Raw genomic sequence first — 13,182 nt, 5'->3', positions numbered from 1 at the left:
ACCACTTTTCAACCCATCTTCATACGTATATTAGGTCCTCACTAATAATCATGATAAAATGGCACCATTTTTTCCTACTCCATCTGTGTCTCATAGGAGGGCTGTGGGCAGTTCAGAAACCCGTCACACCAGTGACATCATCGATGGAGAATCCAGCTTTCTAGTCCTGAAAAGTTGCAACGCAAAAATGGAAGCCGTCGTTCTCACGATAATAAAAATCTAAACATTTTTGTAAAAATATCTTGTTTAAAAAAAATGATGATGTCACTGGTGGCGGGTTTCTGAACTGCCCACAGCTCTCCTATGAGACACAGACTGAGTAGAAAATAATTGTGCCATTTTATCATGATTATTAGTGAGGACCAATTGTATGAAGATAGGTTGAAAAGTGGTGAAGTGGTCCTTTAATTACTGTTGTAAATTGGATAAGCAAACAATTCCATATTTAAGTAACTGGCAGCAGGTGTAATAAGGGCCTTTCTCGACCCCACCCCTCTCCCACTGTTTATATTGTGTTTAGTTTCCAAGATGGCCGCAGCACCAGCAGGGGGTGTGGCGGAGGTGAGCGGGCGGGGTCGACATATGCCCTTACTGAGCTGCATTCAAGACACACTTGCCTTGTGTCTGACACCTGACTTGCGTCTGAACACAGCTTTGATGGATGTGTTCTGCCCCCCCTCCCCCCATCAAACAAAATGTTTGGTCAAACCATATGGGCTTCCATTGGAAATGCATTGGAGCGGCCATTAAACACAGACACAAGACAGGTGTCTTGTGTCTTGTAAGGGCATATGTCAACCCCAACGGCTCACCTCCGCCCCACCTGGTGCGGCGGCCATCTTGGAAACTAAACACAATATAAATTGGAGAGGGGCGGGGCCGAGAAAGGCTCTTATTTGTGTAAAGAAAAAGTATAATAATGCAGTGCTCTGAACATAAGCAGTGGACCACTGTCCCCTGGTTCACACCCTCATTTCTATTTTCCAGTCTGCGGTTTTTTTATATAAAAAGGTAAAACTCTCAAATAACTGGAAAACTTTGAAGATTTTAAAGGTAAGCGTGTTATGAACCAAAAGACAAGGGTGCTTAACTCTCATTCAAAGGCATCCCATTTCTCTACAGTGCTATATCTGACGAAGGATTTACCTCTCTGTCGAGCCTTTGTGTTTAGATTTTTGTGGGGGAATCTCTCTTTTTTTAGCTTGATGCGATGGATGGGGGTGGGTGGGGGTGGTCATACCTCACACTCCCTGGAACCAGAGATTGTGCAAGTGCAGGCGACGCCGCCGGTGCCGTTGCCCAGTACCTCCAGTGCCTCCGGCGCCGCGGCAGGGTTGTAGCTCATGTAATACTCTTGCAGCTGGGAGCTCAGGTTCTGCTCGGGCTCCGGGCTCTTTTTCCGCCGCTTGTGTCGCGCCACCGACGACCGCTGCTGCAGCAGCCTGGCCGCGCCCGGGTAGCGCCGCCACAGCACGTAGACGAGGGTCAGCACGAGGGACGCGGTCAAGAAGAGCGCCACGCTGCCCACCACCACTTTGTGCAGAGTCATGTGTTCTATCTCCGGTGGTGGCGGCGGCGGCGTGAGTAGCAGACTGTTTAGCGTGGGCCGCATGCGAGGAGGAGCAGTGTCTTTTGGGTCTACTACGCTCACGTGCTTGGGGAGGTTTGGGTGGGGAAGGGGTTGAGGTCTGCCCGGGGGGGGGATGTGAGGTCCAAAGGTTGCGGGCGGGGACAAGGGCGGCGGCTGGCTGGTAGGGGTAAACGTCGGGTCCGGGGTAGTTTCGGAAATCAGGTCCGAGGTCGGCGGCGAGGAGGGTGTTTCGGTCTGAAAATAGTCGTTCTCCTCGCAGATGCCGTGGTTCCTCGTGGCCTCCATGATCTTCTCTCCCTGCAGATGCTTCGGGCTGCTACAGATCATGGTGGTGTCTTTGGTTCCCCGGAAATGCCGCAGCCAGGCCACGAGAGGGCATACGCCCGTGCCGCAGTCCCACATGTTCCCGGCCAGGCTGATGGAGGTCAGCGAGATCCAGGCCGACACGGCCTCCTGAGACACGTTGGATAACTTGTTCGACTCCAGGTTGAGGATCTGTAGGTTGGGCAGGCAGTGGAACACGGCCGGATCCAGGCTCTGGATCTCGTTCCCGGAGAGGTCCAACTTCTGCAGGGTGTACCAGGTCCACGGGAGGCCCTGGTTGACCGCTCGGATGCGATTCCACTGCAGGTAGAGCGACCGCAGGTTGGCCAGGCGTGGGAACAGAAAGAAGTTGATCCGGGAGAACTGGTTGTGCTCCAGATGCAGCTCCATCAGCTTCTGCAGCCCCAGGAAGGTGGTGCGGGTCAGAGCCTTGATCCGGTTGTAGCCCAGGTCGAGGAACTCCAAACTGCGACACTCCAGGAACGCCCGGATGGGGATGTTGGTGAGGCCGTTCGAGCGGAGGTGCAGATTCTGCAGCTTGCGCAAGCCGTGGAACTGACCCGGCTGCAGCATCTCCAGCTTGTTGTACGACAGGTCCAGGCTGCGGAGGTTGGGGATCCCGTGGAACGTCGCGTTGTGCAGCAACGTGATCCTGTTGGAGCTCAGGATCAACTCTTTCAACCTGCGGACGCCCTGGAAAGCCCGGCTGTCCATGGCGGAGATCTGGTTGTGGTCCAGGTATATCCACAGTAGCTGGTTGAGATGAGCGAACTGATAGGGAAGCAAGGTGTGCAGGTCATTGTAGCGCAGCGACAGGCCCTGGCAGCCCACCGAGATGTTCTCCGGGACATCTAAGAAGCTGGCCGACTCGCAGTGGACGATCTTCCCCTCGCAGCGACAGTTGTTGGGACAGGTTCGCTCCCCGAAGCCGAACAACAGCGGAGGTTGCAACAGCAGAAGGAGGGGGACGAGGATGAGCGCCAGTTGTCCATCATACAGCAATGGACCTATAGACACAGAGAGATAGAGAGAGACAGTATGAGAGTGAGAGAGACAGAGTGTGTGCGTGCGTGCGTGCGTGCGTGCGTATAGTATGCATATTTATCTGGATCTGCCAGATCATATGTTTTTGAGGGGCACCAACGTCTGGCTTTTCAGAAATTATGTCATATGGCAGGCAAGTCTATGGACTTTTAATGTTTGTTTAAAAGAAGTGAGGCGCCCCTGATTTCACACAAGTGTGATTTGTTTTGGCTCAGAGACACACAGCAGAATAGATATTCAACAGGTCAATGGTTTCAGAGACACACAGCAGAATAGATATTCAACAGGTCAATGGTTTGTTTTGGCTCAGAGACACACAGCAGAATAGATATTCAACAGGTCAATGGTTTCCAGAAACCTAACTTCTCTGGTGACTATAGGTTTGCTGCATATACTGTATACACACCAAGGGGCCAGTGAGGCTATTCAACGTTGAAGCTCTGGGCCCTAGTGGTATGAGGAAGGACTGCAGGCGGACCCGTGGATTCATGACGAGGAAACCCCGTGCAGCTGGGCTTTAACACGTAGGACCATCACTCCCTACGTCACCCCGGACCTCAAATTTGAGGTCCGGAGGAGGTACTTCCGGCAGTCTTCCGGGTGCTTCAAAACGCCACTGAGCAACTCCATCGAAATGAATAGCTTGGGGGCGGGGCTAGTGCTCCAGTTCGGTCTCTATCCTTTATATACTCTATATAGCTACCAAACACTTTGAGCCATCATTTGTTTGAATAGGCCTATCTCACAGCATTTCCCCGCCCCCTTTTTACGCCCCCTTTTGTTGATAGTGGTGTTATTTCTTTTGCGGTCCATCGGCTTCCATGTTAAAAGAGGTATTTTCACAAGCCACAAACTACCGTTTTGTAAAGGTAAGGTTTATTCTACTTATTTGAGTTGTTATACCATTGTGTTTTCTTCATATTATTATCGGTCTTTGACATTTTAACATTAGGAAATGTACTTAGATTCTCCAGAGAAAAAAGTGGTAATGCCTAATGTAAAATGACACCACTATCTACCGGAAGTGGGCGTGGAAAGGGGGCTGTGAGATAGGCCTATTGGTGTTAAGTGGACAGCAACCTTCTAAATGTTGAAGCCACCAATTGCAGCATGCAGTGCACACATTTGCCATCCATTTGCAGAGATTAAAGTTTTGGGATGCATTTTTCATCCCAAAACGCAGTTTATAGTTAAGGCAGGGACGCAATAAAACAACGACCTCTGCATCCACGGGATGCACTACTGTATGTTGTTTATTCTAGTTTATTTTGCTAGCTTTAGTTATAATAATACTTTCTTCTTCTGTATTCTACATGAATATAACCACATTATAACCATGATATAAAATGAAATGATAGTTAAATGCTGCAATTTGTAAAAATGGCAAAATATGACTCCTAACATCGTTGAAGTGGGACTCATAAAATGTCCCTGGGACTCATCTAAATGACCATCTCTGCATCCCGGGACTCATTACATTGAAAACCTATTTACATCACTGCATTTGGCACAGACTTTTATTTTTTTAACCCCACTATGGCTCAGTTATTCAGGTCCAAATAATAATATCTAAAGCATTACTAGCTGGATTGTCAAGACATGTTCTGGGTTCAGAGAAGGAATCCTCCTGATTTTGGTGACACAAGCAAAAGCATGGGTGGTCATGGTGCCCTCGAATGCCTTAGGGCAGTGGTTTTCAACCCTTTTCATCTCAAGGCCCATTATTTGTTCGGCATTTAATCCACGGACCACCGTTTGATAGATAGATAGATAGATAGATAGATAGATAGATAGATAGATAGATAGATAGATAGATAGATAGATAGATAGATAGATAGATAGATAGATAGATAGATAGATAGATAGATAGATAGATAGATAGATAGATAGATAGATAGATAGATAGATAGAATACTTTATTGGCAGTTTAGGAAAATTACAGAAAATGACATCATTTAAAAAAAACGCCAAATGGACTTAGACACAAAAAAGCCTTCGCTTGTTTCCATTGTGGTCCACTTTGTAACATGAAACTATACAACATACTGTACAAACAAAACAACCATGGAACATATAATAAATAATCCTTATATATAAGGCTGGGAGCTATATACATAGGACAAGAGGTACCCTGAGAGAATAGTCCAGAGCATGGGAGATGGGCTATCCAGGGTCGGAAGCTAACTATGACCAGTTAGTGTGTAGATGGAGCCATGATTTCAGGTCTTTCCTAAATCTTGCAATAGAATTTAGGGATTTCAGGGCTGGAGGGAGTGCATTCCACAGAGTAGTGGCTGCGTAGTAAAAAGCATTTTTTCCCTTGAGTGTCCTGAAACTGGGGGGAACTAGATCATATGGACTTCCTCTGGTTGAGTACCTGTGAGCATCCCTCACTCTGGGCAGGTAGCCCAGCAGGTACTTAGGAACAGAGGCATCTAGGATCTTGAAGACCAGACACAATGAGAGCTGAGATACTCTCTCCTCCACTCTTAGCCATCCCAGGCTACTAAAGTGGGCAGAGGTAAGATGAGACCTGGGGTTCAATTTTAGTAGTAACCTCACAAGCTTGTTTTGGGAGGTCTGCAGCTTTGTTTTCAATAGCTTGGAGATACCTCTGTACCATGAAGTACAAGCATAGTCAAAGTGGCACTGGATGAGGGCATGAGATTTTGCCTCGCACAAGACCCAAAATGAAATAATGTTTTGTTGTCGTTGGATACGATTTTGCCCAAAATTTGCTGCCCGGACCACTGGTTGAAAACCACTGCCTTAGGTCAACATTTCCTCTTGCTCACATTTTGCAACAAACAAGACTACGGTTTGGATTGCCATGTTTGTTTTCCTCTAGCGCCGACCTCGGGCGGGGAAATAAACAGAGAATTACACTCAAGTGCAACGCCAATGCAGGAGCCATAATCAAAGAGAGAGCGAGAAGCTTTCAGACATCTCATCTCTCGCCATCCTCACATCCCCACTGCCGAGTGCCCAGAACTGTCAACAAGTTGTTTGCTTTACCAAGCCACACTGGATTCAAAATATAACTTGTGTGATGCCCTCTGGCTGTGCTCAGAATTTTAATCGTGAGAGAAGCCGCTATGGCAGATTATATAAGGCTCGTTAGATGAAAGAAATATGTGTGAGGGACATGCAGGGACTGTTGCAGGGCCTTCAGCTTATCCTTAACCCATTTAGGCCTGACGACGAAATAAAAAATAAAACGTTCGCTCTGAAAGAATATATATTCAAAGATTTGTGCCGCATTTCTACTTTTTTTCAAAAATATCAGACCTACAAGTTCATAGCGCGCCACCGAGTGGCGCGCTATGAGCTTGTAGATCTGATATTTTTCAATAGCTAAAGTATAACATAATGCTTAGTTAAAACACCAAAAGGGGTTCCCGCCCAAAATGGGTTAAGACATTTAAACTAACCTATTATTGTGTGTGGGCGATCTCCATCTGGAGACAGTAAAGTGTTGTTTTCCCAACTTAAGTGTATTCAGTCTTCACCTTCACGCAGACAGAAGCTAAACTAAAGTAAAAGAGGTATTTAAATCAAAATTCTATAGTTTGCTGTCTTTGTACCACAATTAAATCCCTGTTCCTCTGTTGGCTTCAGTGCTCTCTTCCTACAACAGGGACTGTTGCAGGGCCTTCGGCTTATCCTTAAGACATTTAAACTAAGCTATTATTGTGTGTGGGCGATCTCGATCTGGAGACAGTAAAGTGTTGTTTTCCCAACTTAACTTAAGTGTATTCAGTCTTCACCTTCACGCAGACAGAAGCGAAACTAAAGTAAAACAGGTATTTAAATCAAAAATCTATAGTTTGCTGTCTTTGTACCACAATGAAATCCCTGTTCCTCTGTTGGCTTCAGTGCTCTCTCTCTCTACAGTGTGTTTCCCTTCCATTTCAGTGCCCTCACTAGGGCAATCAGCTTATATAGTTTAGCTGGGAAGCAACCATTGTCCAGACCTGAATGCCTTGCTGATGCTGACTATGGGTTTTGTAGTCTTTTGTAGTCCATGTTGCAGCCAGCCAGCCACCAGGAGGGAATGCATCTGTGCTCTGTGACTCTACCTGTCTTGACATGTGTCTTGTGTCTTGACACAACCTATTGCATCAGTACTAGACACCAAGGATGTGTGTGTTAAAAAAGAAAAAAAAGTAACACCTACACTATAAAAGCTCCCTTCTAAAATAAGAAGCTCCCTACACCGCACTTACAGGCTTCTCACTGGGCAGTCTGGAAAGTATGGGCTGTTAGCGCAAGTGTACAAATGTAACCAAAGTATGGGCTGTTAGCGCAAGTGTACAAATGTAACCAAAGTATGGGCTGTTAGCGCAAGTGTACAAATGTAACCGAAGTATGGGCTGTTAGCGCAAGTGTACAAATGTAACCAAAGTATGGGCTGTTAGCGCAAGTGTACAAATGTAACCAAAGTATGGGCTGTTAGCGCAAGTGTACAAATGTAACCAAAGTATGGGCTGTTAGCGCAAGTGTACAAATGTAACCAAAGTATGGGCTGTTAGCGCAAGTGTACAAATGTAACCAAAGTATGGGCTGTTAGCGCAAGTGTACAAATGTAACCAAAGTATGGGCTGTTAGCGCAAGTGTACAAATGTAACCAAAGTATGGGCTGTTAGCGCAAGTGTACAAATGTAACCAAAGTATGGGCTGTTAGCGCAAGTGTACAAATGTAACCAAAGTATGGGCTGTTAGCGCAAGTGTACATTTCGTCAACTAAAACTAAGACGTCGACTACCTTTTTTCCACTGACGAAAACTACATGGAAACTAAATGAAAACAAAGCTATGACTAAAACTAAGACTAAATATACTGACAATTCAACAAATAAAAACTAGACGAAAATAGCAGATCTACAAGCTCACAACACGTCGCAGCTTTGTGAGCTTGTAGATCTGCTATTTTCAGCAAATCGTTAAAACACGACAAGGCCCACCAAAATACATTTTAGTCCACTAAATCACCTGTAGATTTAGTCGACTAAAATCTTATGATATTTAGTCGACTAAAACTAGACTAGACACTAAAACATTCCAGGTGACTGAAATGTGACTAAAACTAAGTGAAAACTATTCAAGAGACTATAGGTCCTTTCAAACATGAAGCAAGTTAACGCGCCTATAGTTCATTTCCCATGAGACCTGCATGCGTTTTTGCGCGGAGTAGTCGCGGTGCGACAACGCAAGCGTATTTACGTGAGCGCGGTCCCGTGAATTTGTTGCGCGCATTGCTCATTACGTGCACACGCCCGCGACTCACCAGACCTGGATTCTGTTTAGCTTTTTGAGTGGTGCAACCACTCCAAGGAACAGCAATGTCCGTGTTAACCTATGTGACTATGTGTGTGACTATGTTACTATGAGTACCAGTAGGGGCAAAAGTGGCGCTGTTGTGCCAGAAACTAATGAGAGAGAGAGAGAGAGAGAGAGAGAGAGGGGGGGGTTGCACCACTCAGTTCACACGGGTGTGTGTTTTTTTTTCACGCTTGCGTTGTGGCGCCCCTCTTGAGCAGACCTGGAGGAGACCTGTCGTTGATCCAAGGCAACAACGCCTGCGTTCCTCGCTTCCCGTTTGAAAGGCCCTTTTAGACTAAAACTAAAATATAAATTTGCTGCCAAAAACAACACTGAACCAAAGGAAGTGTTACGGGTCTGTTACATTGTCAGTAAGTGATAGTCTCAGGGAGCAGAACGTCATTTTGAAATGTTGCCGACAGGTAATCCATATACTGTAGGCATCTATCCCTTTAAAGCTGCTATAAGCAATAATATGTCAACATTTTAATGACGTTTCTTTTTTTTTGGTGGTATTCAGACAGCCAGCAATGGGTAGAACGCTCCCAAAATAAATGTAGTCTCTGTGACACATCTAGGGGCCACAATCTGCATTCAAAGATTTTCCTAGAAGCTTTTGTCATTGGTCGATTTGCCTGTCTACTTCCCGATTGGTTAGTCATTGCGACCGGGTTTTTTTTTTTCGACCAATGACAAAGCTTCTAGGAACATCTTTGAATGCAGATTGTGTCACACAGCGAGAACGGTGCACGACAAAATGCTGTGCGACGAAGCATGAATTAGACTTTAGCCCAATCCACTGTGTCTCTGTCCATGCCTCCGTGGTGCTGAAATGGGTGAGTCACTCTCCCCTTTAGACTTTAGCCCAGTCCACTGTGTCTCTGTCCATGCCTCCGTGGTGCTGAAATGGGTGAGACACTCTCCCCTTTAGACTTTAGCCCAGTCCACTGTGTCTCTGTCCATGCCTCCGTGGTGCTGAAATGGTTGAGTCACTCTCCCCTTTAGACTTTAGCCCAGTCCACTGTGTCTCTGTCCATGCCTCCGTGGTGCTGAAATGGTTGAGTCACTCTCCCCTTCTCTCTCAAGCTGTAGCCTGAGAGAGACTGAGGCACTCGTTCAGTGTCTCCTACCCCCACCCCACTTCACTTCTCAGTCTTGCATTTGGAGCCTGATTTCCGATGTTCCCTGTTACGTAGGCACACCTGGCTTAGATGATTGGAAAGTGCTCAACGAATAACAGTAGGAAGGACATAGTAGCCTGATGGCCTAGCCAGCGTGCTTTCTGGTCTAGAGGGGCGGGCACGGCTGGAGCACCCCCCCCCCCCCCCTCCGCCCCTCCCCTCCCTGGTAGAAATCAGCGACGGAAAGCGACGCCCCCTCTGCACTGTAGTTCACTCCCACTCCTATACTCTCCTAGACCAGGAAATGTGTCACGTTCCCCCAAGGCTTTTATTTTTTGAGCCGAACACGAAACACGAAAATAAAAGCCTGCATGGGTGCCGAGGCTAGTAAGGGAAGTATAACTTCAATTTTACAATGGAGAGGAGATGTAATGCCCACAGGCCAATCAGAATCTCTGGGCTCCCTGGTGTCCAAAAACCGGCCCTTTCACACTGCCCTAGACTGAGAAGTGAAGTAAATATTGTGTGAGCAGGCAGTACTTAAATTGCGTGGAGGGCAGGAAGAGCGTGGTGGAACATAAACCGGGCGAAACAATTTGAAACCAGGCTGTACTAATGGTCAGATATCGAGCGGGAGTGGGCGGGATTACGAAAACAATCCCACGCAGGGCACAGTCAGAGACACACACACTGGTACGTATGTGTTTATTTAGGCTACATATATAATACATTACACACACATGCAGGCATACGCCGATTACGCATACACACACCAGATTCAGACCTCAGCCACAGTAGCTTTTAGGAGGTGGCCCCACACACACACACACACACACACACACACACACACACACACACACACACACACACACACACACACACACACACACACACACACACACACACACACACACACACACACACACACACACACACACACACACACACACACACACACACACACACACACACACACACACACACACACACACACACACACACACCAAATATTTAATGTATTCTTTTGCAGGCTTTTAGAAAACATTCTGGGCTACAGCCACGTACAGTAAGTTACCGCCCTAGTTCCGCCCCTGGTAGCGAGGTGTCCACTCCACACAGACCTGTACGTGTAGCACAGTGGTTCCCAAACATTTTCATGTCAAGGACCCCCAAATTGTTATGTATTTAAGCTGGGGACACCCCTGGAACACACCCAAAGAGGACCACTCTGGGGACACCCCTGGAACACACCCAAAGAGGACCACTCTGGGGACACCCCTGGAACACACCCAAAGAGGACCACTTTGAGAACAGTGTTGTTTTTGGCAGCACATTTTGATTTTAGTTTTAGTCATAGTCTCTTCAATAGTTTTCATTTAGTTTCAGTCACATTTTTGTCACCTGGAATGTTTGTGTTTAGTCTAGTTTTAGTCGACTAAATCTACAGGTGATTTACTCGACTAAAATGTATTTTGGCAGGCCTTGATGCCGTCGTAATGACTGTTTTTACACTTGCTGAAAATAGCAGATCTACAAGCTCACAACGCGTCGCACTGAGACGCTATTTTCAGCATGCAACCAAGTGTAAAATGACTTATACTGGATCTCTTGTCCACTAGTCCCTTCCTAACATTTTAGTCTAGTTTTTATTACGAAATTGTCATTATATTTAGTCATCATACCTTAGTTTTCATGTAGTTAGAAAAAAGGTAGTCGACGAACATTTTTCGTCTTTTAGTTTTAGTCGACGAAATCAACACTGTTATCCATAATCCACCCCAGCAAATCGAACCGTTTGTGTGTGATTTATGTTTCAGGATCCATTGGGCAGGAACTGAGTCATGAGCTCTGGAGTCATGAGCGGTGCGGTGCAGGCAGGACAACGGGCGGCTCTGAGCGGCGCGGTGCAGGCAGGACAACGGGCGGCTCTGGAGTCATGAGCGGCGCGGTGCAGGCAGGACAACGGGCGGCTCTGGAGTCATGAGTGGCGCGGTGCAGGCAGGACAACGGGCGGCTCTGGAGTCATGAGTGGCGCGGTGCAGGCAGGACAACGGGCGGCTCTGGAGTCATGAGCGGCGCGGTGCAGGCAGGACAACGGGCGGCTCTGGAGTCAACGGAAACAACACACTTCTATATGACGGTGACGTCACGTACTGCAGTGGTTCCCAAAATGGGCTTCGTCCGGGGACCCCTAGGGGTCCTTGAGGCAGTCCCGCAGGGGGTCCCCTCAAGGAGCCAGTGAGGCTTTCCAACGTTGAGGCGCTTGGCCCTAGCGGTAAGAGGAGGGACTGCAGGCGGACCCGTGGAAGTATGACGAGGAAACCCTGTGCAGCTGGGCTTTAACATTGAGCGCGTTTGCACTTCCGCATTTTGGGCACCAAATTTTGGTGCCCAAATCGAAAAAAGGCTGAAGTAGACGGTCCTTCCGGGTGCATCAAAACGCCACTGAGCAACTTCCACTGACATGAATAGCAGGGGGGGCGGAGCTTCGCACCAGATCAGTCTCTATCCTTTTATATACTCTATGGGTCCCCTGCTAAATGATAGTTAGGATAGGAACCAAATGGAGCCTTATATGGGTCTATAACTCTGATAGTGTACATTTGTACACTCTGAGTTAAATTTACTTAATTTTACAATATACATTGGGGTCCCAGAGATTTAAAAAATAAATGCCATTAAACAGGAGGCCCGTAGCCTAATTCAGGTCAAACTCGGGGGGTCCTTGAAATGAAAATGATTGAAAATCACTGCAAAAATCTTCTCTTATGGGGGTTCCTTGGCATACATTTTGTCCGCAGGCTCATGTCAATTTGGGGGTCCTTGACATGAAAAAGTTTGGGAACCAATGATGTACAGTACAGTGTTGTTTTTGGCAGCAGATTTTTATTTTAGTTTTAGTCATAGTCTCTTGAAAAGTTTTCATTTAGTTTGTCACATTTTAGTCACCTGGGATGTTTAAGTGTTAGTCTAGTTTTAGTCGACTAAATATCATAAGATTTTAGTCGACTAAATTGAACAAAATCTATTTTGGCGGGCCTTGATGCCGTCGTAATAACAGTTTTTTTCACTTGCTGAAAATAGACAATCTACAAGCCCACAACGCGTCGCTGGGCTTGTAGATTGTCTATTTTCAGCATGCAACTAATTGTAAAATGACTTATACTGGATCTCTTTTCTACTAGTCCCTGCCTAACATTTTAGTCTAGTTTTTATTTGTTGACGAAATTGTCAGTATATTTAGTCTTAGTTTTAGTCATCATAGCTTAGTTTTCATTTAGTTCATCAGTGAAAAAAAAGGTAGTCGAAGAACATGTTTCGTCTTGGTTTTAGTCGACGAAAACAATACTGGTACAGTACCAATCCTTGGGCTGGTGTCTGCAACGTGTCTGGTGCAGGGGAATAGAGACATGTGTCTGGTGCAGGGGAATACAGACATGCAACGTGTCTGGTGCAGGGGAATAGAGACATGCAACGTGTCTGGTGCAGGGGAATACAGACATGTGTCTGGTGCAGGGGAATACAGACATGCAACATGTCTGGTGCAGGGGAATACAGACCTGCAACGTGTCTGGTGCAGGGGAATACAGACATGCAACGTGTCTGGTGCAGGGGAATACAGACATGCAACATGTCTGGTGCAGGGGAATACAGACCTGCAACGTGTCTGGTGCAGGGGAATACAGACATGCAACGTGTCTGGTGCAGGGGAATACAGACATGCAACGTGTCTGGTGCAGGGGAATACAGACATGCAACGTGTCTGGTGCAGGGGAATACA

The 13,182-nt window shown here is 46.6% G+C and overlaps 1 protein-coding gene across 6 annotated transcripts in view; it reads right to left on the bottom strand.

Annotated features, from left to right (window-relative positions):
- lrrtm4l1 (leucine rich repeat transmembrane neuronal 4 like 1) overlaps positions 1 to 13,182 on the bottom strand; it is a 241,050-nt gene that overhangs the window by 69,980 nt on the left and 157,888 nt on the right. For 5 of the 6 annotated variants that reach the window (XM_079524526.1, XM_079524527.1, XM_079524524.1 and 2 more), the window contains one exon: positions 1,241 to 2,922. In XM_079524526.1, the coding sequence (XP_079380652.1) occupies positions 1,241 to 2,922 (1,682 nt within the window). Of the gene's footprint in view, positions 1 to 1,146; positions 2,923 to 13,182 lie in introns of all 6 variants that reach the window. The other variant, XR_013791932.1, reaches the window with a different exon arrangement.

Source organism: Electrona antarctica (genome assembly GCF_951216825.1).
Source record: "Electrona antarctica genome assembly, chromosome: 16".
In the NCBI taxonomy this organism is placed as follows: domain Eukaryota; kingdom Metazoa; phylum Chordata; class Actinopteri; order Myctophiformes; family Myctophidae; genus Electrona; species Electrona antarctica.
Note: the sequence above shows the minus strand (reverse complement) of the source record. Positions and strands in the feature narration are given on the sequence as shown.